The following is a 26,249-nucleotide window of genomic DNA, read 5'->3' on the forward strand; positions in this document are numbered from 1 at the left end:
CTAAAAAAAATACAAAAATTCAGCAAAAAAAATTGCTCAAATTTCAAAAAAATTTGCAAAACCTTCAGGAAGAAAACTCCAATAATCACTTCATAGTTTCATAGTTTCCCTTAAAAGTTTTATTTTAAAAATCCCTGAAATTTGGCAAGACAATTCTTGTAAATCCTTTCAGAAAATGAGGAAAAATCTTCCACAAAAAAATCTCTAAAAAATCTGAAGTGATTACATATATATGAGTTAAACTTCTAATATTTTCTTTAAGAACATTCACAAAAGACAACCAAAATCCATCGAATTTCACTGGATTTTGGTTGATTTTTTTGGTGAATGTTTTTAAGAAACATTTTTTTGAAGCCTTTTTTTCCACCAAAAAATATTGTTTGCCTGTCTGAAAAAAAATTCAAAACTTCAGCAAAAAAAAAAATCCAAAAATTTCTAAAAATTTGCAAAACCTTCAAGAGGAAAATTCCAAGAATTTCTTAAAAGTTTCCCTTAAAACTATTTTTTTTTAAAAATCCCCGAAATTTGGCAAGAAAATTCTTGTAAATATTTTCAAAAAATGAGTAAAAACCTCCCAAAAAATCTTAAAAGTATCTGAAGTGAATACATATATATCAGTAAAATTTCTAATATTTTCTTTAAAAATGTTCTCAAAAATTTGATTTTTTGTCAGTGTTCTTAAGAAACGTTTTCTTTCCAACAAAAAATGTTCAAAAATCTCCCAAAAATGTTGAAAATGTGGACATCAGAAGTTTCACTGTGGAAATATATATTTTTTCTACATTTTCAAACTTTAAAACAACTTTAAAAGCAGGACGACATGAGGGTTAAATTTTATTTAACCCTATAGAGCCCAGTGTAGCACCAGGGCTACGACTGCATATTCACTTTTTATTGGTGGTAGATTTGAAACCAGATCAGATAAATTAATGATTCTTTTTGCATATAAACCTGGGGAGTTATACTAATATGTCACACATTCATCGTGTCTTTTTCGTTGCAGCAATGGGTTTGTAAAAATACACAAAATGCACATAATTAAATTTTTTATAAACGACACCACGGGACGTTGGGCAACATTTACAAATTTCTGTAATTTGTAATATATGTGAAAGAAAAAAAAACAACAGCCCTTAATACACATATTTAATACGCATATTTTTTGACAAATATCTGTAATGTATCTTGTTGTAATTGTGTAATTTTGCTGTCAAACAAGTGAATTACTATTTGTAAAAAATACAGATTTTGATGTGGACATTCTTGACAAGTCTGGCCTGTTTTTGTAGGAGTATCATGTAAACGAATGCATTATTCCTGTTATTTTACTAGTTATTATCTCTAATTTAAGAAAACCGAGAAAATCTATAAAATAACAGCAAATTCTCTGAAAATTACCGTTTGTTCCCGGTGTATATTTACTAAACTTTTTCTTCATATTGCAGGAAAACAAACATTGCAATGCCAGTTTTTTCCCGGCATCGTGCAGCCCTACGGTGGATCAAGCAGCTCCACATCATTCCACACTGCTACATGTTTTTTGTGGGTGACAATGGTGACGATCCCTGTTAGTACGACCTCAGTGGAAGCCGGTAGACCACGCGTTACCGTTTCCCAGCAGACAGCAGGAAGCAACACCCCCTACGCTCCTCTGTGATTTGAATAAAGCAACAACGACCCTTCCCAGGACAACAGCGTCCCACAGCACCGAGGCAGCCTGGACAGAGCAGATAAAAAGGCGGCAGACCTTCAGGTGTGTGTCTGCGGTGGGGGTAATCCCAAATCCCATTTCATTCTTTCTCCTCTGACCCTTTTTCATGGCGGTTCAGCAGACGGAAACAGATTCCCACAGACGGCGGTTTGACCCCTGAGTCGAGCTTGTGACCGTTCACTGGTCAGCCGGAGTCGGGGGTCAAGTTTAGGCCTTCGCAAAACCCAAAAAAGAAAAAGAAAAACCCCCAAAAAACAGACCCGGCCTTGTCTTAATCCCCCCTTCTTCCCCCTACTCCCTGAGAGTCCGTCTCCTCCCCATAAGCTGTGAAAAGGAGTGCCACTCTGCTCCTGTTACACAGCCGTGGTGGAGACGGCACTCCGAGCACCATGTTAATGCATGATTTAACGTGTTAACCAGCACTGGAGATTCATTTGGAATGAGCTAAGCGCTTGTTAGTGGGTGTGTGTGAGCGCGAGTGTGTGTTTGTGAGAACCAAACAGACATGCAGATGATGAGAAAGCCTGCACAGCTAGTATTAGTAGCTACGGTTAGAGGGAATAAATCTCTACGCCAGAACGGGAGTGTGGGGGGAGAAGGGTTCGGAGGCATTTCTCTGCAATTAAAACCTGCTTAAAAAGACAAAAAAAAAGTATAACACCAACAAAAAAAATGCAATATTAAAGTATGCAATGTGTGAACTGAGATGGGCGGGAAAACCTTCCTCTGCAGAAAGGACAGCTGAGGTTTGATAGATGAAGCCCACAAGGCAAAAATGAGACAAATGAAGCAGGAAAGTTACTTGGTGCTGACCTCTGCGCTGATAAAAATGTTAATCTGAACATACTTTACCTCTTTCAGACAGGCAACCTCACCACCCACAGTCAAACGGTACAATCAGCTGAGGCGTGACGGTTGTTCTGCCCCCAAAACGCCGGCAGTAACACCCCCGACATGTGCAACGTCTTGTGTAACGTCCTCCACTCTGTGCAACTACTCAACCCTTACAACACGAATAAATACCTACAGCGAGACAGAGCGCTCTAAACCCAGACAACAGATTTTACCTTGCTCCACTGTAGAAAAGAGGATGTTTGCAAATACAGGACGTTCCCAGTGTTTTTTTTATTTTTGTGACCTTTTATGAGACGAGTTCCAGGCATGACAGGAGTTCTCCCTAAAAGCAAGATAAGGACTTTGTTTTGTATTTCCCATAATGTGCTCTGGGAATATCTCCAGTGTGGGTGGAGGGGCATCTGAGGGAAACTACAGTGCATCCAGAAAGTATTCACAGCGTTTCACTTTTTCCACATTTTGTTATGTTACAGCCTTATTCCAAATCGGATTCAATTATTTTTTTCCCTTAAAATTCTACACATAACACCCCATAATGACAAAATGAAAAAAGTTTTTTTGAGAGTCTTGCAAATTTATTAAAAATAAAAAACAAAGAAATTACATGTACATAAGTATTCACAGCCTTTGCCATGAAGCTCTAAATTGAGCTCATGTGCATCCTGTTTCCACTGATCATCCTTGAGACGCTTCTACTGCTTAATTGGAGTCCACCTGTGGCAAATTCAGTTGATTGGACATGATTTGGAAAGGCACACACCTGTCTATATAAGGTTCCACAGTTGGCAGTGCATGTCAGAGCATAAACCAAGCATGAAGTCAAAGGAATTGTCTGTAGACCTCCGAAACAGGATTGTGACGAGGCACAAGTCTGGGGAAGGGTACAGAAAAATTTCTGCTGCTTTGAAGGTCCCAATGAGCACGGTGGCCTCCATCATCCGTAAATGGAAGACATTTGGAACCACCAGGACTCTTCCTTGAGCCGGCCGGCCATCTAAACTGAGCAATCGGGGGAGAAGGGCCTTAGTCAGAGAGGTGACTAAGAACCCCATGGTCACTTTGTCAGAGCTCCAGCGTTCCTCTGTGGAGAGAGGAGAACCTTCCAGAAGGACAACCATCTCTGCAGCAATCCACAAATCAGGCCTGTTTGGTAGAGTGGCCAGACGGAAGCCACTTCTTAGTAAAAGGCACATGGCAGCCCGCCTGGAGTTTGCCAAAAGGCACCTGAAGGACTCTCAGACCATCAGCAAAAAAATTCTCTGGTCTGATGAGACAAAGATTGAACTCTTTGGTGTGAATGCTAGGCGTTTTGTTTGGAGGAAACCAGGCACTGCTCATCACCAGGCCAATACCATCCCTACAGTGAAGCATGGTGGCGGTAGCATCATGCTGTGGGGATGTTTTTCAGCAGCAGGAACTGGGAAACTAGTCAAGATAGAGGGGAAGATGAATGCAGCAATGTACAGAGACATCCTGGATGAAAACCTGCTCCAGAGCGCTCTTGACCTCAAACTGGGGCGGCGGTTCATCTTTCAGCAGGACAACGACCCTAAGCACACAGCCAAGATAGCAAAGAAGTGGCTTCAGGACAACTCTGTGAATGTCCTTGAGTGGCCCAGCCAGAGCCCGGACTTGAATCCAATTGAGCATCTCTGGAGAGATCTGAAAATGGCTGTGCACCGGCGCTCCCCATCCAACTTGATGGAGCTTGAGAGGTGTTGCAAAGAGGAATGGGCAAAACTGCCCAAAGATAGGTGTGCCAAGCTTGTGGCATCATATTCAAAAAGACTTGAGGCTGTAATTGCTGCCAAAGGTGCATCAACAAAGTATTAAGCAAAGGCTGTGAATACTTATGTACATGTGGTCTCTTAGTTTTTTATTTTTAATAAATTTTCAAGAATCTCAAAAAAACTTTTTTCATGTTGTCATTATGGGGTGTTGTGTGTAGAATTTTAAGGGAAAAAATGAATTGAATCCGATTTGGTATAAGACTGTAACATAACAAAATGTGGAAAAGGTAACGCGCTGTGAATACTTTCCGGATGCACTGTATGTGACATTAACCCTCTGAACCACCAAAGCAGCAGGTCTGACAGGGATGTTTTGTTCGGTTTACTTAAAAACACCAAAGGTACACTATTTTTCGGGGCCAGAAATGAGGAATTTATGAACTTCTCATGTGTGACTTTTGGTTTTGTCCATCAAATGACCTAAAAACTAACCTAAAAATCCTGATATTTAATGAAATTAATGTATTCGACGTGTCTCATTTGGAAATTTGCCCCAAATAAAGCAAAACAAAAAATTTGGCTGAACTGCAGGCTGTGTTTACACAAAGTCAATAGGAAACAACTATAAACAAACATATTAAAATGTAGTAAAATATCAATAATATGCAGAGTCACAATTTTCTTTCCACAATTGGCAAATCTTGCAAAAAAATGTAGTACAAGTTCATTTCAGACTTTGGCGGTTTATGCATATCGATAATCAAAGAAATTCAGTCTTTTTAAATGATTTGTCACATTATAACTTTGTTTTACAGGAAAGAGATTTCTGAACTCTTTCTACTTCTACTCATGGTTGTGCCGTTTCCATAGAGATGCAGGACTTTATGTTGCAGTGAAAAATGAGCCCATGGTGAGTAAAAATGTAACAGGTGCAAAGAAACACCCAGAAATAAAGTCACGTGACTAAAATTAAAGGACTTTTGGGCGGAACTGGGTTGAACTGAAGGCAGTGTTTCCACATATGAGACAAGTACGGAAAACAAATTAAACTTATAAGTAGTAAAATATCGGTAGTATGTAGAGAGACCTTTTTTCTACTATTGGTAACAACTTTGGGAACTTTGACAAATGTTTACATCACCAAAATATAATATATGTAACCAAAGAATTCCAATTTTTAGCGTCTTTTCTATGATTTTAAGTTTTCTCTCCTTCTAGTCCTGATTGTTCTGCTTCCATACAGGTGCAGGACTTTATAAAATTACTCCAAAAAAAAAACATCCCTGGGGTTCAGAGGGTTAAAAGTCTACACTGACAGCTCAGCGCTGTGATGGATTTAGATCCATTGTCAGTGTTGCACCCTGAGGCTGCTGGGTGTTCGTGTATAAATACAACTGGAATTCTTTCAGCGTGCGAGCATCTCCTGGTGGGGCGCCCCACCCGACCAGCTCAGAGGAAACACTCCAGGTCACCACGAGCCCCTGGGCAACGGCAAAACATTCCCACTGATAAAACCCAGAACACACCTCCAGCCGCCGGGACACCAGCCAACAGCAGCAGGAAGTGACGTCATGACGGCAACACAAAAGGGCAGCCTGGAGGTTGATGGTACCGCAGTGCAGCCTCCTCCTCCTCCTCCTCCTCTTCCAGCCTCCCGTCTGAGTCACGGGTCGCAGAGCTGTGAGAAAACTCTCATCACCGTCCCAAAGGCTGCTGGGAAAACAGCGGCGTCGCCTCAAAGCTGTAGCTGTGACACTCACAAACACACTGACTGACAGCTGGACACCAACATGCAGCTTCTGGTTCACTGGGAAACTCAGCTCACATTCTCCTTCTACTTATTCATCACACAGGATCTGTTCTTCTGTTTTGTCTGGTCCAACACGTAGTGCTGATGCTGCCAGACTGTGCTGGTGATGTGACTACATTTCAGGAAACAGCCTCCTCCTCATCAGCACACAACACACAATAACTGCCTACAGGTGGTGAACACGGCTTCTGACCAATTTAGTTATTAGTTCTTGGAAACAGAGTTAACTGCTGAGGAATATTAAGTTGCTCTCCGCTGGTAAGGACTGTATTTGTTGCCTGGCAACTGTCAGCTTATGAAGGAGTCAGTGAGGATGGACTGGGATCTATGGGGGCCTCACTAATTGTATATTTGCCTAAAGGGTGGTCCTGGGCTGGTGTCACAGTCCAGCTTTGACCTGGATTACTGGCATCAGGAGGCGGCTGCCTGTAAACCTGCATTAAGGCTGAACACGTACGACTCAAAGCATCCGTCACAAACTCCTCAGTCAAACCTAATTTTGTCCGTCATGCGCACTTTTAGTAAGCTGCAAATAGAGCAACGCGAGATAACTGCGAGCAACGCCGCAAACGTCTATTCCTGTCTGAGAAAGATTTAAGTAGAAAACAGACGGTAATGGGAAGAGATCTGATGGAAGTGAAGGGCAGAGTGACGCAGTACGACAACTCATCTCTGTTTGCTGCTCCGCTGCTCTGAGGTCCAGCGCTGAATGTTAATACCAGAACATTAACACTCCTGTGTTATGAATGTTTAAACTGTGAAGATTCAGCGTCAGTAAAACCTTCACAATGATAAGGAAAGCTAGTTTTCTTCTGTGTGATCTCAATGTAAAGTTTAGAGCTGAACAATTTGGGGGACTATATCCGGCTGACATTTTTCTGGCACAATCTTGCAATGTGATTTTTTAAAGATCAACATTCACAAAGCAAGAAATATAAAACATGTAATGAAGCACTGATCACACCAGACATCGCTGAGAGTGTGACTGTCAATCTATAAAACCTCTCCCATGAGAATTTAAACTCAGGGTCAGACGTGCTGCAAAATGTACGAGGTGTGACTGTTAAATAATGGTGGCTTATGTTAAGATGATCAATGGGCAAACACAAACACCACCTGAAAGTTTGAGCTATAAATAAAAAATACATAAGACTGAATTACAGAATTATTTAACATTTGAGTCCCAAAAGCTGCCAGCAGGTATTTTAAAAATGCACAAGTTTCACCATTTATTAGAGCCAGAAAGTTTCAAAAAAGAAAGAATAATTTGATTTTCTACTTTATGGCGGTCCTTGAACTCCTCTGTATGTGTTTTGTTGAAAAACTGAAGCTTAAAATCCTGATATTTAATTTTAAAAAATCCTTAATTGTGCAAGTATCATTTAAAAATTACATAAAAGATTCAATAAAATGCAAAAAAAAACTGCACTCTTCACTGCAAACATGAGGTCATGTGTGATTCAGCAGCAACCAGGAGACAAAACCTCTGAGAAGGTTCACCTGTTTTCAAAGAGCAGAGAGCAGACGAGTAAAAAAGAAAATTAAAAATGCAAGTCGTAAATTCCTATAGTATGTAGAGTCACTATTCTTTTCAAGTATTAGTAACATGTGGAATAAAGCTGTACATGTTGATTCCAGATGTTGTTTTTGTAAAATCAATAATCAAAGAAATTCAACTTTCATTTTTCTTTTTTATAACTGAAAATAAGGAATAAAAGTCACATCTCCTATATATATACTAGAAGGGATCGCATTCATGTTGTACTTCCTAAAAAAGACGGAGCTTTTAATAGGTTCAGGTTCAAATTTAGCCTCTTTACTGTTATTTTTTTAAATTTCCTAGCAGCAACTTCCTCGGTAAGTACTGTTCAGCTTCTGTTTATTTCTCTGTTAAGTTGCAGCTCAGCATGTTCTGTTAGAAATAAGGAAGAAATAAAACCCAGAGTCATGTTAGATCACTGGTCACTTGTGAACTTTAAACCCTGACAGGAAGTCATGAGCTGCACCGTTATTTTCTCATCAGTGTAAGTGAACTCACCATCAGAGTTTGGATCATTTTCACAGGAAGTGGGAAACCTTTGTGATTTTCTCACTGCATCGTCTCAAATTGCTATTTCAATTTAAAACCCATTAATTATTCAGCTCGGGTAAAGTCTACGGGAGGACTGAGAGAGAAAACAACAATGAGGAGGGACCTGCCCAACGAGGAAACAAACCAGGAAGGGGAAACAAACTCTGCAGTGGGTAAGTTCAAGCACCATCTTGGAACACAGTATGAAGCAGTTCTCAACAAAAAGCGATTGTTTTTGTCCTTTGTCTTGTTTGTTTTGTCACTCGAGCAAGTACCTGCCTGCCAGGTTCAATGTCTGTTTAGTAATATGAAGCCAAATGCAGCCATTTTTCTGCAAAACAGATCTACCCACGGCTGTAAATAAAGTAACCTTGAATCTTGATTGTAAACTCTGGATTAGGGCTCAATACTTTGCAAGAGTGATAAAACCAACTGCCAGCGTGCCTTTTTCTTTACCAGAAAACAGTTTGTCGCCTTGAAATGATGCCAGTTGAGCTCTCATTTTGGAGGCCGGTGTTAATTTCCCACCCTGTTTATGAATGTGGATCAATAAAGGGGTGCATGTGCTGGTTTACAATTAAGGCCTTTGGGCAGCGATGGAGAGCAGCAGCAGCAGCAGCAGCGGTGGAGGCAGAGGAGAAAATGTCATCAGAGCGAGGAGGGTCAGATAGTGGCAGCCTGCAGGAGGACGGGAGGCAGCAGCACCCGCCTCCTTTTCAGCTGGCTCCATTTTGTCCGCCTTGTTAAAATGACTGTAACTCAATAAGACCTCACGGCCTCGGGGTCCGTGTTCACCACGTGACCTCATCAAGTGTTCGCTGTGTGTGGGGTTGGTTACTGTATCTGTGCTCGGCCTTTGTGGGGGAATATGTATGTTTTTTTAGTCTGTCTATCTGTCTGCATGTGCCTCTGGGTGCACTTCTCTTCCTGTGTTTACACATTTATCCATCCACAAATACAAGCCCTGTGTGAAAATGCACTGCTGGATGTGAATGTGATGTACACAGCAGCCCCTTGGTGTCTGATAAAAATGTGCTTTAAGTGTGTCTGTCTTATATTAGAACATAAAAATAGCATAAGCTAAAATAGCATCCGCTATAGTGTTAGACTAAAAATATACGTCACAAAGGAGTGAGTCTTGTTTCTTCTGTATTGGGTCTTTTTATCCTCTCGAAATAGGAATTATGACCTCACACACACACACTGAATCTTCTGAAAAACTTAATTAAACCATGTACATTCCACTGTGTTTTGAATTTTGTGTTTTTCTTAACATAAATTAAGACATTTTCACTGTCAGTTGATGGAGAAATGGAGCAAACTGATGCATAATAATTATAAAAACTAACCCCAAAGTGAGTTGAACAGACATGTCTTTACAAAATTGCCAAATTTACACCTTTTATCAGAGCTTGAATCTGTAAAAAACTAAAAGAATGTTGTTGTTTTTTTATACTTTTAACAGTCCTTAAACTAATTATCTGTGATGTGCTGTTCAGTCGGGAAACTAAAATGGTGATTTTTCAGCAAAAACAGTTTATTCTACATGTCTCGTTTACAATTTTGTCAAAAATACATCATATGTTGTAACGGGATTCTGTAAAAAAAGAAAAATTTTGCATTCCCTGATGCAACCACAAAGCCATTAGTAACTCAGTTGTGACCAACGTTGACACAATAAAAAAATCAGGGACTTTGTGGCTGAACTGCAGGCTGTGTACACTCTGTTTTATGTAGTAAAACATCCATAGCTTGGTGTAACGCTGTAGCATGTTGATTCAAAGTTTTTCAACACTTGCAAAATAAATAAATCAAATAAATTCAACTTCATTTTTTATGATTATGACATTCTAGCTGTTTCATGCTGCCCAAAAGACCAAAAGTTCTTTCTACTTCTAGCCATGGTTGTTTCATTTCCCCAGAGGTGCAGGACTTTTTATTACAGTGAAAAATGAGCCGACGGTGAGTAAAAATGTGACAGCGGCAAAAAGAAACTGCTTGGGATTCAGAGGGTTAACTGGCATGACAATGTAAGTGTTTACTATGTGCTAAATTGTACTCATAAAATATGAAAATACTCTCCCGCCTGTTTTTCGGTGTAATCACAATAACAAATGGCTCTCGTGGCTCAAGTAGACTTCAACAGCTCGTCGAGGAGGACGTGCAACGGGAATAAAAAGGCCCTTCACGCATTTTTATGAAGCGAGAAGAATAGGTGCTGATAAGAAGAGAAACAGGGTGTGAATTCCCAATTAGTCTGAGTCATTTTAAACTGAAACTGAAAGCCGGAGTTTCGTAACCGCTGCTGGCACACGGATAGAATTTAAGTCCAGAGAAATGACGTGTTAATCCACCTGTACAGACTCCGATTGCACAGAATCAGCCTCCTTCACCCACTGGAGTTTATGACCTGGGTGGGGCCTTTGGCAAACAACACGGAAAAGCAACCGGCTTCCCCTCCTCCTGCTCCTCAAACTGGAATTTGTTCCTTTTTACGCAACTCCGCCGGAATCTGCTGCAGCAGGATGTACATGCCGGCCTATCTGCCCCGGCCGAGACGGTATACGAGGAGGGTTTCTAGAGAGTAAGAGGCATTTATGGCTGACCCCCGACACCCCGTTACTTTGGGTGGAGACGCTCGCTGTCAAACGGCAACAATCAGCCCCACTCGAGTCTCTACGTACAGAGCAGCAGGAGTAAACAATGATGAAACATTAGGGAAAAAGAAGGCAGATGAAGGAGCACCGCTGTGATAAAAGATGTTAGAAGAAGTCAGTAGGGTGTCAGTAGAATAGAAGGAAGGAAACCAACGGAGGAAAAGATAGGAGAAGGAACAGATAGAGAGGAAATCTGGTGTTTGGAGGCTTCATTCCTGGAAGTACAGACAGCTTTTTCCAGAGAAACCTACCGTCTTCAGCCGCTTCACCGCGTCCTCACAGATGTGCATGCCTCTGGACTCCTCCACTTCCACATGGCCCAGGTACTGCAGGGCACAAAGACAGAAAAAAGAGAGTGTGAGCGATGCTGTGACGAAGCTTTCCTGTGGCTACCCCTGCTGAAGTTTAAGTAAGGCTGCGATAATAAACTCCAGAATGAGAGCGAGTATTTAAATGAGTTCAGATTGTCTAACATCCCCCTGCTACCAGAGCGCTGATGATTTATACACCTAATTAATTAGCATTTGGAGGTCAATCGCGGTTCAATTGCTCCCAAGTGGATTCCTAATTTTGCCCACGGAGAAAACGCTGAACCGTTTCTGAGCAATGAAAAAAATGGAAAACTGGGAGATTCAGGGTGTGATCCTGTGATGGTATGATGAGATTCTCATGCAGAGGTTTTTTTTATCTCTTCCAGGGGCCCGAATGAAACTAAAAAGGAACAAAGTGTTTGCAGTCGGGGCCCTGAGGCTCTGGAACAATCTGCAGGAGGAAATCAGGTCGACTGAGTCACTCAGCTCAAGTCTCTCTTTAAAACATACCAGAGAGTCTTTCCTGATGTTTTCATTCCTTTTTAACTATATTTTCTACATTATAATAATGTTTGAACCTTTTCTAACACTGTGTAGGTTTTGATTTTTATTTTGTTGTCTTGTGAAGCGCTGTACAGTGGTCTATAAATAAGGATATATATCTATATATATCAAAATAATCACACAATGAGGAAAAGATCAGAAGCATATTAGGGCGTAAGTAATATTGCTAAATGATTTTTTTTACCAAAATAATGAGCCACTGCATTTCTTGAACGCTGCACAAAAGATTTTTAAAATGTTAGAAAGCTTCCAAACATTTTTCTCAAACTAAAACAACCTTAAATAGAACCCTAATTATTGTCATTACTAACACCTGTGCTTATCTGCTATTTCTTGCTTCTCGTCAGCAGCTCTCTCACACTCCCCGACATGATCGCCCCAATCACTCTAGATTAAAACAGTTCTTTACAAATCAAGTTATCAAAGTCTTCTTGTGAGATTTGCCTCGATTTTTTTTCATATCGCAATACATATCACAGAAAAACTGAACACAGCAAGGTCCGTTTTTTTGTGCTTTGTGTTTTTTGTCCAATTTCGTACAGCCGTAAGAGCATTGTTTTATATATTTATTGACAGGACTTCCTCTGAAAAGCAGATGATGAGCCAAATTAAGGTTGTACACGATAAACTGTACTAATGACTGTGTGACGGTTTCGGCATGAGCTGTAAACTACTGTGCAACATGATTGAATCCCAACTACTCAAAGACTTCCCACAGTATATCATGGCAGGCGCTGCTTCAACGTGTCTAATAACATTTTAAAAAATAACTTTATTGTCAGACCAGTGCATCTCAGCTTGCTGCCTTTATTTGGGTCATCCTCATCAAACACTCTTACAGTGAAGTTGTTCTTTAAAGTTACCCTCTGGTTGATGATTCAACCCCTAAAATCTCATCTCTGTGTGTCAGAGAAGTTTTTTTTTTCCATGAAAGTAATCCGTTTCTGCTTAAAAACAGCTTAGATGATTGTTGCTTCCTTCCACTCACTGCAGCTCAGCACACCAGCTCACCTACAACTCCGCTTAAACACTGTAAAACTTTGTTATGATACACAACAGCAAGTTACAGTATTGGAGTAATTCAGCATTATGTGTTCAAACAGAAACCACGTCTGAGAAAGAGTACTGACACTGAAGTCTGATTCAGTGACGATGAGAAAAGTGTTCAGCCGTGGCATTTACTGCCTATTTCAACATGTAAACAGAGTAAAAAAACTCTATTTCAGTTTCGTGAGCGGTTTCTTTTTGACCTTTTCAGGCAATTTCCCTCCTCCGTGTTCCTTGGGAGTAAACAATGAAATGCCTCCGCTCACGTCAGAGAAAATCATTGCACTTTTACAAAATAAAGTTCAAGAAAAAACTGCAGAATTATTGTGTATCCACATGTGCCAAATGAGGGAATAATTTCTGGCTATCTGGTGACTAATTAATCAATAGACGAGATGTGTCAGGATCAGTCAGACTCGGCTCAGGAAGCCACAGCGAATGATCGATCACATTATACCCTCGCTCCAATTACCAATTTCCGGGGGGAAACCCTGTCGTCCAGAAGTTAATATGGAAATCTAGCATGAGTGAGTTTAACTGCAACTGAATGACGACAGAACGTTTCCTCCTCAGCCTGAACCTCTCTCTTTCCTCCCTCTGGACCTGAACAGGCTTCGCATACACCATGCTGTGTGTGTGGTAAAGAAAAGTGCTCTATAAATGAAGATAACATTTCACTATAGCACTCAGTTTTCTGTGAAGGCCCGAATAGTGTGTGTGTGTGTGTGTGTGTGTGTGTGTGTGTGTGTGTGTGTGGGGGGGGGGGCGAATATTCGGATCCGTTCGTGTGGCGGCGCAGACGAATATTCGGATACCAAAATTAATATGCGAACGAATATTCGGATATTCGGGATATTCGGGTCCAGCCCTACAGTTTTCTGTGATGAATGACTGAAACACATGCATCTTTGTCACAGAAAACAATCATGCATTCTCGGTCTTCTGGCAAAATTACCAAATCTGCTGGGTCAAAAAATACACTTAGTACAGAGAAACATGACGATCAGCGATGGTTTGTTTGTCTGTCTGTCAGCAACATTACCCAAAAATGCATTAATGGATTTGGATGAAATTTTCAGGGAAGGTCAGAAATGACACAAGGACCAAGTGATTAGATTTTGGCACTGATGTGGCTGACAGTCTAGATCCACTGATTTAAGATTTCTGTATCATTGTGAGATAGCGGCATGATGTCACCGTAACTATGACAACAAGTGAACACTACGTCAGCTGCCTGATGATGATCACATGATTGTGATCCTACTACAAATCCACCACTGCAGACTTATCAGGAGTTATCCATCTGAAATGATTCAAGGAACAATTGATTAAATTTTGCTTTGACCCACTACATATTTAGATCACGCAACTCAGTATCCATACATAACGTAGGCATGCATAACACACGTCTGTGCTCGGCACAAGGTCATTTTGTTTGTGAGTACATCTATATTAAATGGACACAGTCTATGGTGCCATGATTTCTGCCACAAATATTTTCAAGATTTCAGCCACTGGAAATGATACGACTGAGCAGTCCTGGTGGAGTACTGCTTTTCTTGTTTCAATATATTTTTAAATGTTCTTTGATTATCTTTCCCTTGATTATGAGCCTTCAGTAGCTTCCTACAAGCTTCTGGTTGTATCTCAGACCACTCTTCTTGACAGAATTGGTGCAATTTAACTAATTTTGATGGCTTCCTGTCCTGACACAGACTTGTTTCATCTGCACAGTTCACAGGTTCATGGTCTTTATTAGTGCATTCATGCAACTGAGTGAAGAGAAATCGGTGCCTCCTCCAGCCTGCACCTCCCTCCTTCCTCCTCCTGGACCTGCAGCAGCATCACACCCTGCTATGTGTCACTCCGGAGACTGCCCCAGGATCTATTGTGCATGCCGGGCTGGAGAGGAAGTCCTTACCCTTTCCTTATAGACGTACACACAGCGAGTGTCGCTGACCCACGCCTGTCACCCCCCCACCCTCCGGCCCCGCTATTTCGAGAGCGTGACGCAACAGCTGTGAGTCACAGTGTCGCCGTATTAGAATACACATGTGTACACGCTCACGCACGTAAATACGCGGTAAAAAAAAAAAAAAAAAAAAACAACTACAAAGTGAGTGGGCGTCGAGGACAATGCTGATGCGAGGAGGCAGCTGCGGGGAGCGAGGACAACGGAGGCAGCGGCGCAGCTAATAGAGGATCAGCCAGGAGACGTGGCGGAGGTGAGATGAGTAAACGCAGGGGAGGCTCCCAGTGTCACAACAGATGCTTCGTCGTGGTGTCTTACTCCGTCCTGTTAGCAACTCGCTGCCAGCAACAATCTGAGGGCTGAAACAGTCGCATTTAACAGATGCGCTCAACCGCAGCGACTTAAAAAAAATAAATATGTGACTAATATCACCTGAACAGCGTGCCGTACATGTGTCGACTAATTTGCTTCTGAAAACCTGATTTGTTCGTGGGCGAACTCCAGGATTAGTCTCGCTTGGCACTAATCCCACAGTGGGCTATGATTAGATGCAGTTTATACGTGATATTTGTAGGAATGTGCTGCAGCTGCAACACTTAAGATATTTTATGTAATTTCTTCTGCTCCTGAAATAGACTTGGAGCTAACATGACAAACCCATCGATGCTGGGATGCATTTGAATTCAGTTTTTGTACGTCTCTGAAGGGGATAAGAAGCACGGGGTTCAAACAAGACAGACGAGGCTCAAGATTTATGTTCATGATCGCATCTGTAAGATTGAGTATGTGATTCTAATCCAATTGAGTTTTTGTCAAACTCAGTGAATATGTCGTCATGGTTCGCTGGCTGTCTGTTGAGAATCCAGTGTTTATACGTCCATGACTCGATAAATGGGAAACAAACAAAGTGGATTAGACTAGCGCCGAACAATATGCAGAAAATAGTGCAATTATTTTGACAGATATTGCGACATGAGTCACAATTATAGTGGAAATTGTCATTTTTTAAAAACCCTTTCTACTGAAAAAGCATAAAAATGATGATGTGTTTTTCCTGCTGACTGGAGAACATGATTTATAGGCCGGCTCATCTCTGCAGCACCACAGCGCTTCATTTATAATAGGACGCCGTGGCACATTTTACCTTCATCAAAAAACTGCAGCTTCTGCAATTTGGATATTGCACGGTTATTGCACAGTTTTGCTAATATTTCGATCGATCGGGCAATCAGTCAGCCACTTCACTCTTCTTCCACTGTGTCCTGAGTGATGTTTGAGCTTGTGCACTTTCAGCAGAAAGACGAGAAACAAAAGGAAGCAACTAGCCCAGCTTTGTTCACAGGTAATAAATCTCTGCAGCTCAGAGGCGGTGAAGGCGGCGCAGGTGGGAATTCACATACATGTTAGTATGAAACCATATCAGTGCTAGTTAGATGGAGCTGAACTTGTAGTGGGGTTACTTCCCCTGGATGGATCTCCCTGAAGAACTGTAGAAAATAATTCAATGTGCTGGTAATAAATCACAAGAAATGGTACCCTGTAGGGCTGCAACTAGCCATTATTTGCCCTATCAATTAATCCATCTATTAATTTTTAAATCAACTTGTAAGTTACATGTTCCAGATGTATTTCTCAAAGCCCAGTGTGGCATTCTCTAATGCCACACTGTGTAAAGACATTTAGTTTATTCTCATGAAGGAGGAAAGAAATCAGAAAATATTGATATTTAAAGCAAAAGTGTTAAAAGGACATGCACAGTGTAATTACGTATTAGACAGGGATATGTGCAATAGTGATGAAGAAAAATGGGCAATACAATGATGTGTAGTCGTATCAGAGGGGTGTGTATAGCATACCAATGTGCAATAATGACAGAAGGATATGTGCAATATAATCATGTGTAAATGTTAATTGATTCCTGCTTGGTAGCTTGCCTTGGTCCCCCAGCTTGTGTCTGTTTTGTGCACTAAGTGTTATTGCTCGTTTTTACTTTTTTGTAAGTCTTTGTTTGGTTATAGTTTTTTATTATTTGTAATTTTTTTTAAAGAATTGTTGATCTGCTAACGGGACTCGAGATGGAAATTAGCCGTATGCCAATAAATCTCTCGTATTTGCATGTAAATATTGATTAATAACAAATAAACATATACATAAGCTGGAAATTTAAAATTTCCGACTTTTTTATCCTAAAAAAAAAAATAACCCCAACCAGCTATTGATGAACAGTTGCTGTTTGATGAAATGGTTAACGATTAATTAACTAATTGTTCCAATTCTAATGTCTTGTTTTGTCCAAAACCCAAAGATATTTAGTTTGCTGTCATACAAAGATAAAGAAACATGAAAATATTCACATTTAAGGAGCTGGAAGCTTGAAATTTAGACTTTTTTAGCCTTAAAAATTACTCAAAACACTAAGAGATTATCAAAACAGTTGGTGTTCAATGAAATAGAAAACAATTAATCAATTAATTAACCAATTGTTCCTTCTGTTGCAACTCTGTCCTGTTTTGTCCAAAACTCAAATATATCATAAAGGAAGACCGTAACATCAAAATCTATCAAAACAGATAGTTTTTAATTTAATAGCTTAATTAATCATTTAACTAACTGACTAATTTCATTAATCCTTCCAACAGTAAGAAGAAGAGACGCTCAAAGTCGCAAATATTTGCTCGAAAACAACTTAAAGACTTAATTTTAACTAACTACACTTTGCCTTTATGCTCTTAAAAACTGTAATTAATTGGATGCCAAAATATACAAAAAAAAAGTATTGAAATGTTGTCTAATCTTTTCACGGCTGCAGCTCTGTTTGCACACTGTGAACAAGTGTTTACATCTGCAGAAAAACAAGCTCACACAAAACCACATGCATTCATTTTCATACAGATGAGTGTTCACAGTTTAGGCCTACCAAGGACACGTAAACACATTTCCTTCTCATCTTTTTTAGATGGTAAACAACGGTGCGCACAAATGCAGTTCAATCCAATCTCATCTCCAGCTTTCGGCGGGTCTCATAAGACTGACATTTCCATACAAAAAAGCAACTCTACATTTTTATGCCTTTGACAATCACCTTGAATCATGAATAATTGTCCATGTAGGCAATTTTCTCTTGAAAAACAACACACTCATGCATAAACGTACGCGCAAATAAAAACACAGATGCTGCTTAATATGACACGCCAATAACAGGTTGTACAATCAGAGGCATAAAAAGCTCAGATTTGTCGTCTGGGTGAGGGGTGGGAGAACTGAGGGAAGCCTCAAACCGCGGCATTAAAGGCTAATTTTACCCAATCCGAGCACCACAGTCATCTCAAACAGCCTTTCTTCTTCCCCCTTTTCCCCTTCATGTGCTCCGGTTACTCTAATAGCGCGGCAGCCGGTGATAATTTCACTGCAACGCTTCCAACCCACACAGAACTGGGTTCCTCTGAGGCACCCGGAGCAGGAGGGGGAGGGCCGAGGTGTAGAGAGGAGCAGCATGGTAGGTTGCACCGACACCATGAAAGCCAGAGTGGAAGGGGAAAAAAAAAAAAAAAAAGAAAACGCTGGTGGAGAAGCTGAAGGAAAGCATGACAATCAGACTTTTTTTTCTTTACCTGCACTGTCTGATCTGCACTTATTGAGTCTAAAAATTGCTTTTAATGAAGCAGCTTTACGTAAATGATTATTAAAAACCTCCTTAAAAGACTTAGATTAAAGAGAATATGCACACTTTAAAGTAAACAGTCAAGTCTGAAGGAAGATCAGAGCAGCCGCTAACAAACAGCTCCAGCTTTGAGTGCGGCAAATCAGGCAAGGTGTGTTTGTGTGTGAGAGGGAGAGGAAGGGTGTATTTGGAAGCTTAGAGGAGATCTTGAATGTAGGTTGGATAAAATTAACACACTTGCGCTTAGAGCCACAAACCAACACACATAAGCTCTTTTCAAGCGTGGCATACGTAACGCTGCTGCTTCATCAATCTGTCAGATGTAGGTTACTTTAACACTGCAGCTTCGTTTAGAGCACAGGTGTCAAATTCATTTTAGTTCAGGGGCCACAGGAAGCCCAGTTTGATCCAAAGTGGCCTGGAGCAGTAAAAGAGACGAAAGACAAGAAACAAAACAAAAAAAAAACAGACAAAAAAGTTAGAGAGCAACAAAAAATGTTCAAACGACCAAAAAAATTACAAAAACGACACACAAAATAACGAGTAAAATAAAACGTAAAATGAGAAAAATAAGACGAAAAACACAAGCAAGACAAAAAGGAAACACAAAACGACAAAAACGAGACACAAAATGATAAAAATGTGAGACAAATGACAGAAGTCTGACAATAAAATGACAAAAAACAACAAAAACAAGACAAAATATTACAAAAATGTGACACAAAACAACAAAACCAAGAAACAAACAACAATAAATTGAACAAATGACACAAAACCAAACAAAAAGGAGATAAAAAAATTCACAAAAAAAGTTAGAGAGCGGCAAAAAAATAATAAATTACAAAAATGAGACAAAAAAATGACAAAAGCAAGCAACAAAATGACAAAAAATGAGACAACATAAAACAAAAGAACAAATTTCACAAAAAGTTAGAAAGTGACAAAAAAAATAACAAATTACAAAAATTAGACAAAAAATGACAAAAGCAAGACATAAAACGACAAGGAAATAAACCACACAAGAGAGATAAAAAACACAAAATGACAAAAATAAGACCCAAGCGAGACAAAAAGGAAACACAAAACGACAAAACCATGAGACAAATGACAAAAGTCAGAGAAAAAAAAGACCAAAAGCAACGCAAAAAAAACCAAAACATTACAAAAATGAGACACAAAATGACAAAAGCAAGCAACAAAATGACAAAAATGAGACAAACAACACAAAACAAAAGAACAAATTTCACAAAAAGTTAGAAAGTGACAAAAAAAAAGACAAAGGACAAAAATTAGACAAAAAATGACAAAAATAGACTAACAACACAAGTGAGACAAAAAAAAACAAACAGAAAACGATGTGATTTTGGCGTGTGCATGGTGACATTTGTGTTGTTGTTTGTGAAGTTTCTGGATCAATCCAATAGTCGAAATACGGAAAAAGCCTTCACCAAATCGCTTCACATGAGTTGGAATATGTTACTTTTGTGTGACTTTCTGTTCCGGCTCAGAGTTGTATCATGTTGAAAGTGATACGGAAACATTGCAAGGTCGGATAGCTGCTGTGGTTTTACAGAAAAGCGATCAAGGTGCTCATCCAGATGTGAAACTGTGCCCCCAGATTATCAGAAACAAGTGCTCGTCTAAAACCTCCCACTGAACACAACATCTGCTTGGAACCAGCTCCACCATAGAACACAAGTCTGAAGGTAACTCTCTTGCACCGCTTCCCTTCGCTTTAGGTATTTTCAAAAGGAAACAGGATAAAGAAAACCCATCTGCAATATGAAACTAGAAGCTGTACACTTCCTTATGCACAATCAGCTGTCCAGATGGGGATTTCTCTTTGTCTTTCTCACTCTGAAGCATTCAGTCACCCTTCATCCCGAGCTTTCGGACCCATGTGATGAGAGGAAGCGTACCGGTGCACTTCTGTTTGCAAAAGTGAAAGGTTTTGTTGCCAAAATAGGCCGAACTGTCCACTCCATCAGCCGCAGCGCTGCGGGCCTGAGAGGTAATTCCTGCACTGGCCCTCTGCAGCAACCTGCACCTTATTTTCCTGGTGTTTCAGATGGTTCTGGTACTCTTGGAGGCTGGAAATCAATTGTTCACACACACACACATCCCACAGGTTTGGAAGGATACGGCGGATAATCTCACAACCCAGATAAAAGCTGTGCTCACGCTCTCTGAATGCCTATGATTAATCACTAGCGGCGTCCTTGGGGAGGGAGGCGCCGTGCAGAAGTTTCTCGGTGGTATGAGCGTGCCACGGTGAGGTCAGCGCTGCGTTCTGGTTGTGTGTTTTTTTGTGCATGCGGGTGTGTTTATGTGTAATGTGCGGAGAGTCACCTTGACTGCGAAGCTGCATTTGCCGCTGCGGACCGCCTCCTCGTCCGTCTGCCACTGGTGCGGCCGACTCGACTCCGGCACGTAAACGTCTTTCTTCCGGCGGAAGCTCTGCCGTAGCTTATTCATTGCTGAGGTCCCTGTGAAGTGACCAGAGGAACTTTATTAATCGCAGGGTGAAAACTGGACAGTCAGCAGCAGATAAATAAGAAGGTGAAGCAGAGGTTGGAAAATATTCAAAAATTCTGCACAGTTTTATCCCATTTCAGCCAGTTTTTGAGTCATTTTATGTGAATTCATGTAATTTCAGACAGTTTTTGAGGCATGTTTGACCATTTTGCACTGATTTTGCACACATTTATGTCATTTTGGACAAATATTGAAGAATTCTGAATAAGGCTTTTTAACAATTCTGCACAGATTTAATTCCATTTTACACAATTTTAGAGGCATGTTTCGTGAATACATGTAATTTCAGACAGTTTCTGCCCATTTTACACTGATTTTGCACAAGTTCATGTAGTTTTGGACTTTTTTTTAGCAGTTTGAATAATTCTTTTTAGCAATTCTGCACAGATTTATGCCACTTTAGAGATTTTCTGTGAATTCATGTAATTTAAGACAATTTTTGAGTGATTTTTGACCATTTTACACTGATTTTGCAGAAATCTATGTCATTTTGGACAAATTTTGAGTAATTTTGAATATTAATATTTTACGTTTCCAGTCTCTCCAGACTTTTTCTCTGTCCTCTGCTCATCATCTGTAGGAAGACGTGTCACCATGCTGAATGCATCTCCAAAAACTTGCTCCTCTGTTCACTGTTTCTGAGCCATGCTGCATTTATTTTGCTTTTCCTCTCTGAATTTTTGTCACCTGACTGTCAGTCACAGCTGAGTCAGTCTTGGATTCTCTGTTGTGTCGAGAAGTGAAAAATTTTTAGTTTTTTACAGCATCTGGTTTGAATGAACAGTTTATTTTTGAGGAAATTTTGAATGAGACACATAAAATGAAATTAATTTGATTAAAAAAAAATCATAATTTTAAGCTCAGATTTGTTTAAAAATGACCCAACAGAACAGTTCAAAGACCATCAGAAAGCTGATTATTCTGCGATTCTTTCCGTTATAAATGGTGTAATTTTGGGGATTGTTTGCAACAAAAAAAGACAAATCGCATTAAGTAATGACAAACATTTGTAAGCCGAGGAAATGTACCAATTCACATGCAGCCAACAGTACATGTCGACACGGAACGAATCAGTCAACTTCCTCTGTTTGATACAGGACAAAAAAGCAGGTGATCATGAAGAACCACGGTGCCACAATAGCGCTTTCAGGAGTCCCGTTTAGTTCCTGTAAATAGGAATCCTTCAAACACGGTGAACAATGCAGTCAGCTGTTGAGGCTCTGACTCACCAGGAGGAACAAGAGAATCCAGGCAGGACAAATAAGAGGCAGCAGTAGTGATTTAACTGAGAGAACTCTTAACCTGCTGACTGTATGAGAACGGCAGGATTACTGATAATGCAGGTTTTTATCTTCTAAATTCAGACAGACATGCTTCATTTATATTTTGTGTCTTTCTTTTGTCTCGCTTGTGTCGTTTGTTCATTTTCTTGTCGCTTTGTGTCTCATTTTGAGCATATTTTGTCTTGTTTTGTTGTTTTGTGTCTCTTTTTTGTCTCGCTTGTCCATTTTTTGTCTCTTTCTGTCTCGTTTTTGTCATGTTTTGTCTTGTTTTTGTCGTTTTGTGTCTTTTTTTGTCTCGCGTGTCCATTTTTGGTCGCTTTGTGTCTTGTTTTTATCATGTTTTGTCTTGTTTTTGTCGTTTTGTGTCTTTTTTGTCTTGCTTGTCCTTTTTTTGTAACTTTGTGTCACGTTTTTGTCATATTTTGTCTTGTTTTTGTCGTTTTTTTTGTCTGACTTGTCGTTTGTCTCATATTTTTGTCAATTTAGGTTTCCATTTTGTCTCACTTCGTTTTTGTCATTCTATTTTTTTGTCTCGCTTGTGTCGTTTGTCTATTTTTTTGTCACTTTGTGTCTCGTTTTTTGCACTGAAACAAAGGGTAAAATTTGCAGTTGTGTTTATTTCTAGATCATTATGCTCTGATTTTACTGGTCCGGCCCACTTGAGATCAAATTGTGCTGAATTTGGCCCCTGAACTAAAACGAGTTAGACACCCCTGCTTTAGAGAGTTCAATGCTACCTTGAATGATAGCTTGTGGGATCTAGCATTTAAAATAAAACCCAGATTAGTGGAGTGCCTGTAAAAATGTAATGTAATCAGTTGTAATTTTGCTCTAGTGCAGCAGAATTATATAAAACTCCAGAATAAAGCAGCATTAATGAAGCCAGGAGCCCTGCTTTAAACAGTACATGTATGTCGTCTTGGCTCTGAGGGGGGATTAGGAGGCACCAAAAAAAAAAAAAGGCCCAATTAAAAGTTGCTGATCCAAACTAGAAGTGAGAGGTGCATCCATCATGGAGAGTCTGCCTCACATCTCCTGGAGCAGCTCATAACGGGGGACCACGACTCATTCAGCCGTGCAGCTCTGACTTTTAACACGTGGGTCGAGCATACTCCTCCACTAACAAGTTGTACCCACTAACTTCTGAGCTGATGAGGATCTGACGGGATTAAAAGGTCGTTAATCCAGGAGAACTCACTGTCCACGCACACATAACGTAGCAGCATACACACACACACACGTATGCAGCTACTTCCACACAGGACCTGAGCTGTCTGTTTGCATAATGAAACCTGTCCTGTGAGCCGGTAATGGCAGGCAGCAGAAAGTGTATTTGAGGTGAGGCTCTCTTATCTGTCCATGCCAGGCTCCAGCTCTGTGGGCAGCACACAATAAAGCTTTCAGGCCCGACCAGGCCACAGGATCGCACATAAACACATCAAACTTCCCACTGTCACCAGAGGGGAGGCCTGGAGTGGAGCGCGGACTGTGAAAACGTCTCGGGAGGCTTAGTCCGAGCAGCGAATTTCTGCACTTTGAGAAAGCCCGAGAGCGACTACAAAAGACACACAACAAAGTTAACCTGCGTTTGAGGCTGTTTTACAAGACAGCTGCTTTGTAGGAGCAACGTCTGGACCAATGAGAGGCGGAGAGGCCGAGTCTGCAAGCCACCAGTCAGATTTATTCATTTACAACGTTTGGCTGTAAAATTACACCTCTTATTGTCATTAAATATAGAAAAAATACTATCTTACATTATCTTATAGAATAGCTATGTACATTAAGGATTGAAAACAGCTTTGAATGATTATTTTACAGATTTCCCCCTCTGTGTTACAGATAATATCTAGTATTATTACAAAGTGAGGAGTTCATTTGCAAAAACAGATAACTCAGTTTTGATAAATTTTCAGAAAACTTCTTTTTAAATTGTTTACTTGAGATAATATCAATCAAACTGAAGCTGAGTGGATTTGATTCAGTAGAAAAATACATGACAAAATAGAGAAAAAATAAATTATTAGTGTTATTGTTATCATTATCTCAAGTAAACAATAAAAAAATTTTCTGAAAATGTATAAAACGGAGTTATCTGTTTTTGCAAATAAACTCTTCAAGAACTAATTTACATGCTAACTGTAACAAACTGGCCCAAACTGCAAATATTATCCATCTGTCTACTTAAAAAAAATAATATTTTCACAAATAATTAATTCTTTTCAAATGTTTGGCATAAAATGACACTAGTTTATTGTATTTAAATCTGGAAAAACTTGGAGTATCTAGTAAAATTACAGAAACCAGGTATTAATTTACATGTTAACCGTAAGAAACCAGGACAAAAAACAAAGGCTGGCCACTTCAGAAATTCATGTTTTTTAGCATGATCCTTCATTCTTTTATGATGTCTGGCTGTAAATTTCTGCTATTTTATGGAAAATAAATTGAGAAAAAATAGTACATTTATGTTATTTGAAAGAAAAATCAGGTTTATTAAGTATTAACCCTTTAAGCTTCAGTCAATTCCAGCCGTTTTCAGTACAAAAAAAATCGCTAATATTCTATTTTTAAATAAAAAAACTTACGAAAAATACAGGGAATATTGGACGGGCATCGCGAGGTGCATTTCCTTGAAAATGACCGATTCGGGGATTTTATACCGACTTCAGGACATGTTTTGGATAAAATAGTTTACTGGCTTGTGTCATCTGGATGTAAAAGGTTGGATTATGATCTTTTTTTTGTGTGTAATAATAAATCCGGAAATGTGAGTCGCGCTGTGTGCGTTGAAGCCGTGTATAGAGAACGGATGGATGGATATTTGTTTTTGTCGGACAAATGTGTTTTTCTCACCAGCTGTGGTAATCGCATCTGAAAGTGGTTTATACCGGCGGATTCATGAGAATCTAAGCTTTCCATCGGCGTATAGTGTTTGTATAATCGCGTTTGCAGCCGTCGGACATTCTTGAAATTCCTATGCAAATTAGTAGGTGTACCGCCGGCGGTACACTGAAGCTTAAGGGGTTAAAAGCAGTTTGAACTGTTATTTTACAGGTTTTCACTGTTTTGTTACAGATAATACCTCTTAAAATTACAAAACAAAATATTCATTTACATGTTAACTGTAAGAGAACCGGCATAAATTGCAAATATTGACCACTTAAAAACCCAAGAAAGAGAACAAATGATACTTCATTCTTTTACATTTAATTTTCTTGTTTCACTAAATCCAGAAAAAAAAATTTAAGCTATTTTATAGACTAATCATTTATAAGGATTAAAAACAGCTTTTAATGATTTTTTAAAAAGATTTTCCTTGTTTTGTTACAGATATTTCATAAAATTACCAAAAATATTAATTTACATGTTAATTGTAAAAAAGGCAAAAAATTTAAAAAACATCCACAATAAAAAAAATTTAAAACAAAAATTTATTCTTTTACAACGTTTGACTGTGAAATTACGCTATCCTATTGTCATAAAATGTAGAAAAAAATATATTTTAAGGTACCTTATAGAATAATTATGTACAAGGACTAAAAACTGTTTTTAATTATTATTTTACAGATTTTCCTTGTTTTTTTACAGACAATATCTCACAAAATTACAAAATCAGAGTATTAATTTACATGTTAACTGTAAGAAAAAAGGCAAAAGTCGCAAATACAGTCCACTCGTCCAATTACAAATGATAATTTATGCGTTTACAAGCTCTGATGGTGAAATTAAACAATTTTACTATATTTAAATCTCCAAAATATAAAGAGTAGATTTCTGTCCATGTGCTCTGTAATTGAATCTGCAGCAGTGACCCCTGAGCCACGCTGCAGGTAGAATAGTAGAATAATAGAATAATGAGGCAGAAAGAATGACCAACAAAGTGTAAAGCAGGTGTTTGGAAGCGTGAAATCACCTGCCTCGTAATAAGAGCCTCTGCAGGTGTAACGATATAAAAGGAACAACACCCGGCGTGCACGTCTGCGTCGACAGTGCACGTACGCAAGTCATAGCCTGCAGAAGACTGAAGTGTTTGGAAACAAGA

At 39.5% G+C, this 26,249-nt stretch overlaps 1 protein-coding gene across 8 annotated transcripts in view; it reads right to left on the reverse strand.

The window, feature by feature from the left end:
• Nucleotides 1–26,249, reverse strand: part of numb (NUMB endocytic adaptor protein) — a 67,106-nt gene that overhangs the window by 13,426 nt on the left and 27,431 nt on the right. For all 8 annotated transcript variants that reach the window (XM_051949380.1, XM_051949367.1, XM_051949374.1 and 5 more), the window contains exons 2-3: nt 20,739–20,875; nt 11,086–11,160 (exon numbers count right to left, since the gene is read on the reverse strand). In XM_051949380.1, coding sequence (XP_051805340.1) covers nt 11,086–11,160; nt 20,739–20,864 — 201 coding nt within the window. In that variant the 5' untranslated portion in view covers nt 20,865–20,875. The remainder of the gene's footprint in view (nt 1–11,085; nt 11,161–20,738; nt 20,876–26,249) is intronic.

This window comes from Acanthochromis polyacanthus, chromosome 1 (assembly GCF_021347895.1).
Source record: "Acanthochromis polyacanthus isolate Apoly-LR-REF ecotype Palm Island chromosome 1, KAUST_Apoly_ChrSc, whole genome shotgun sequence".
NCBI lineage: Eukaryota > Metazoa > Chordata > Actinopteri > Pomacentridae > Acanthochromis > Acanthochromis polyacanthus.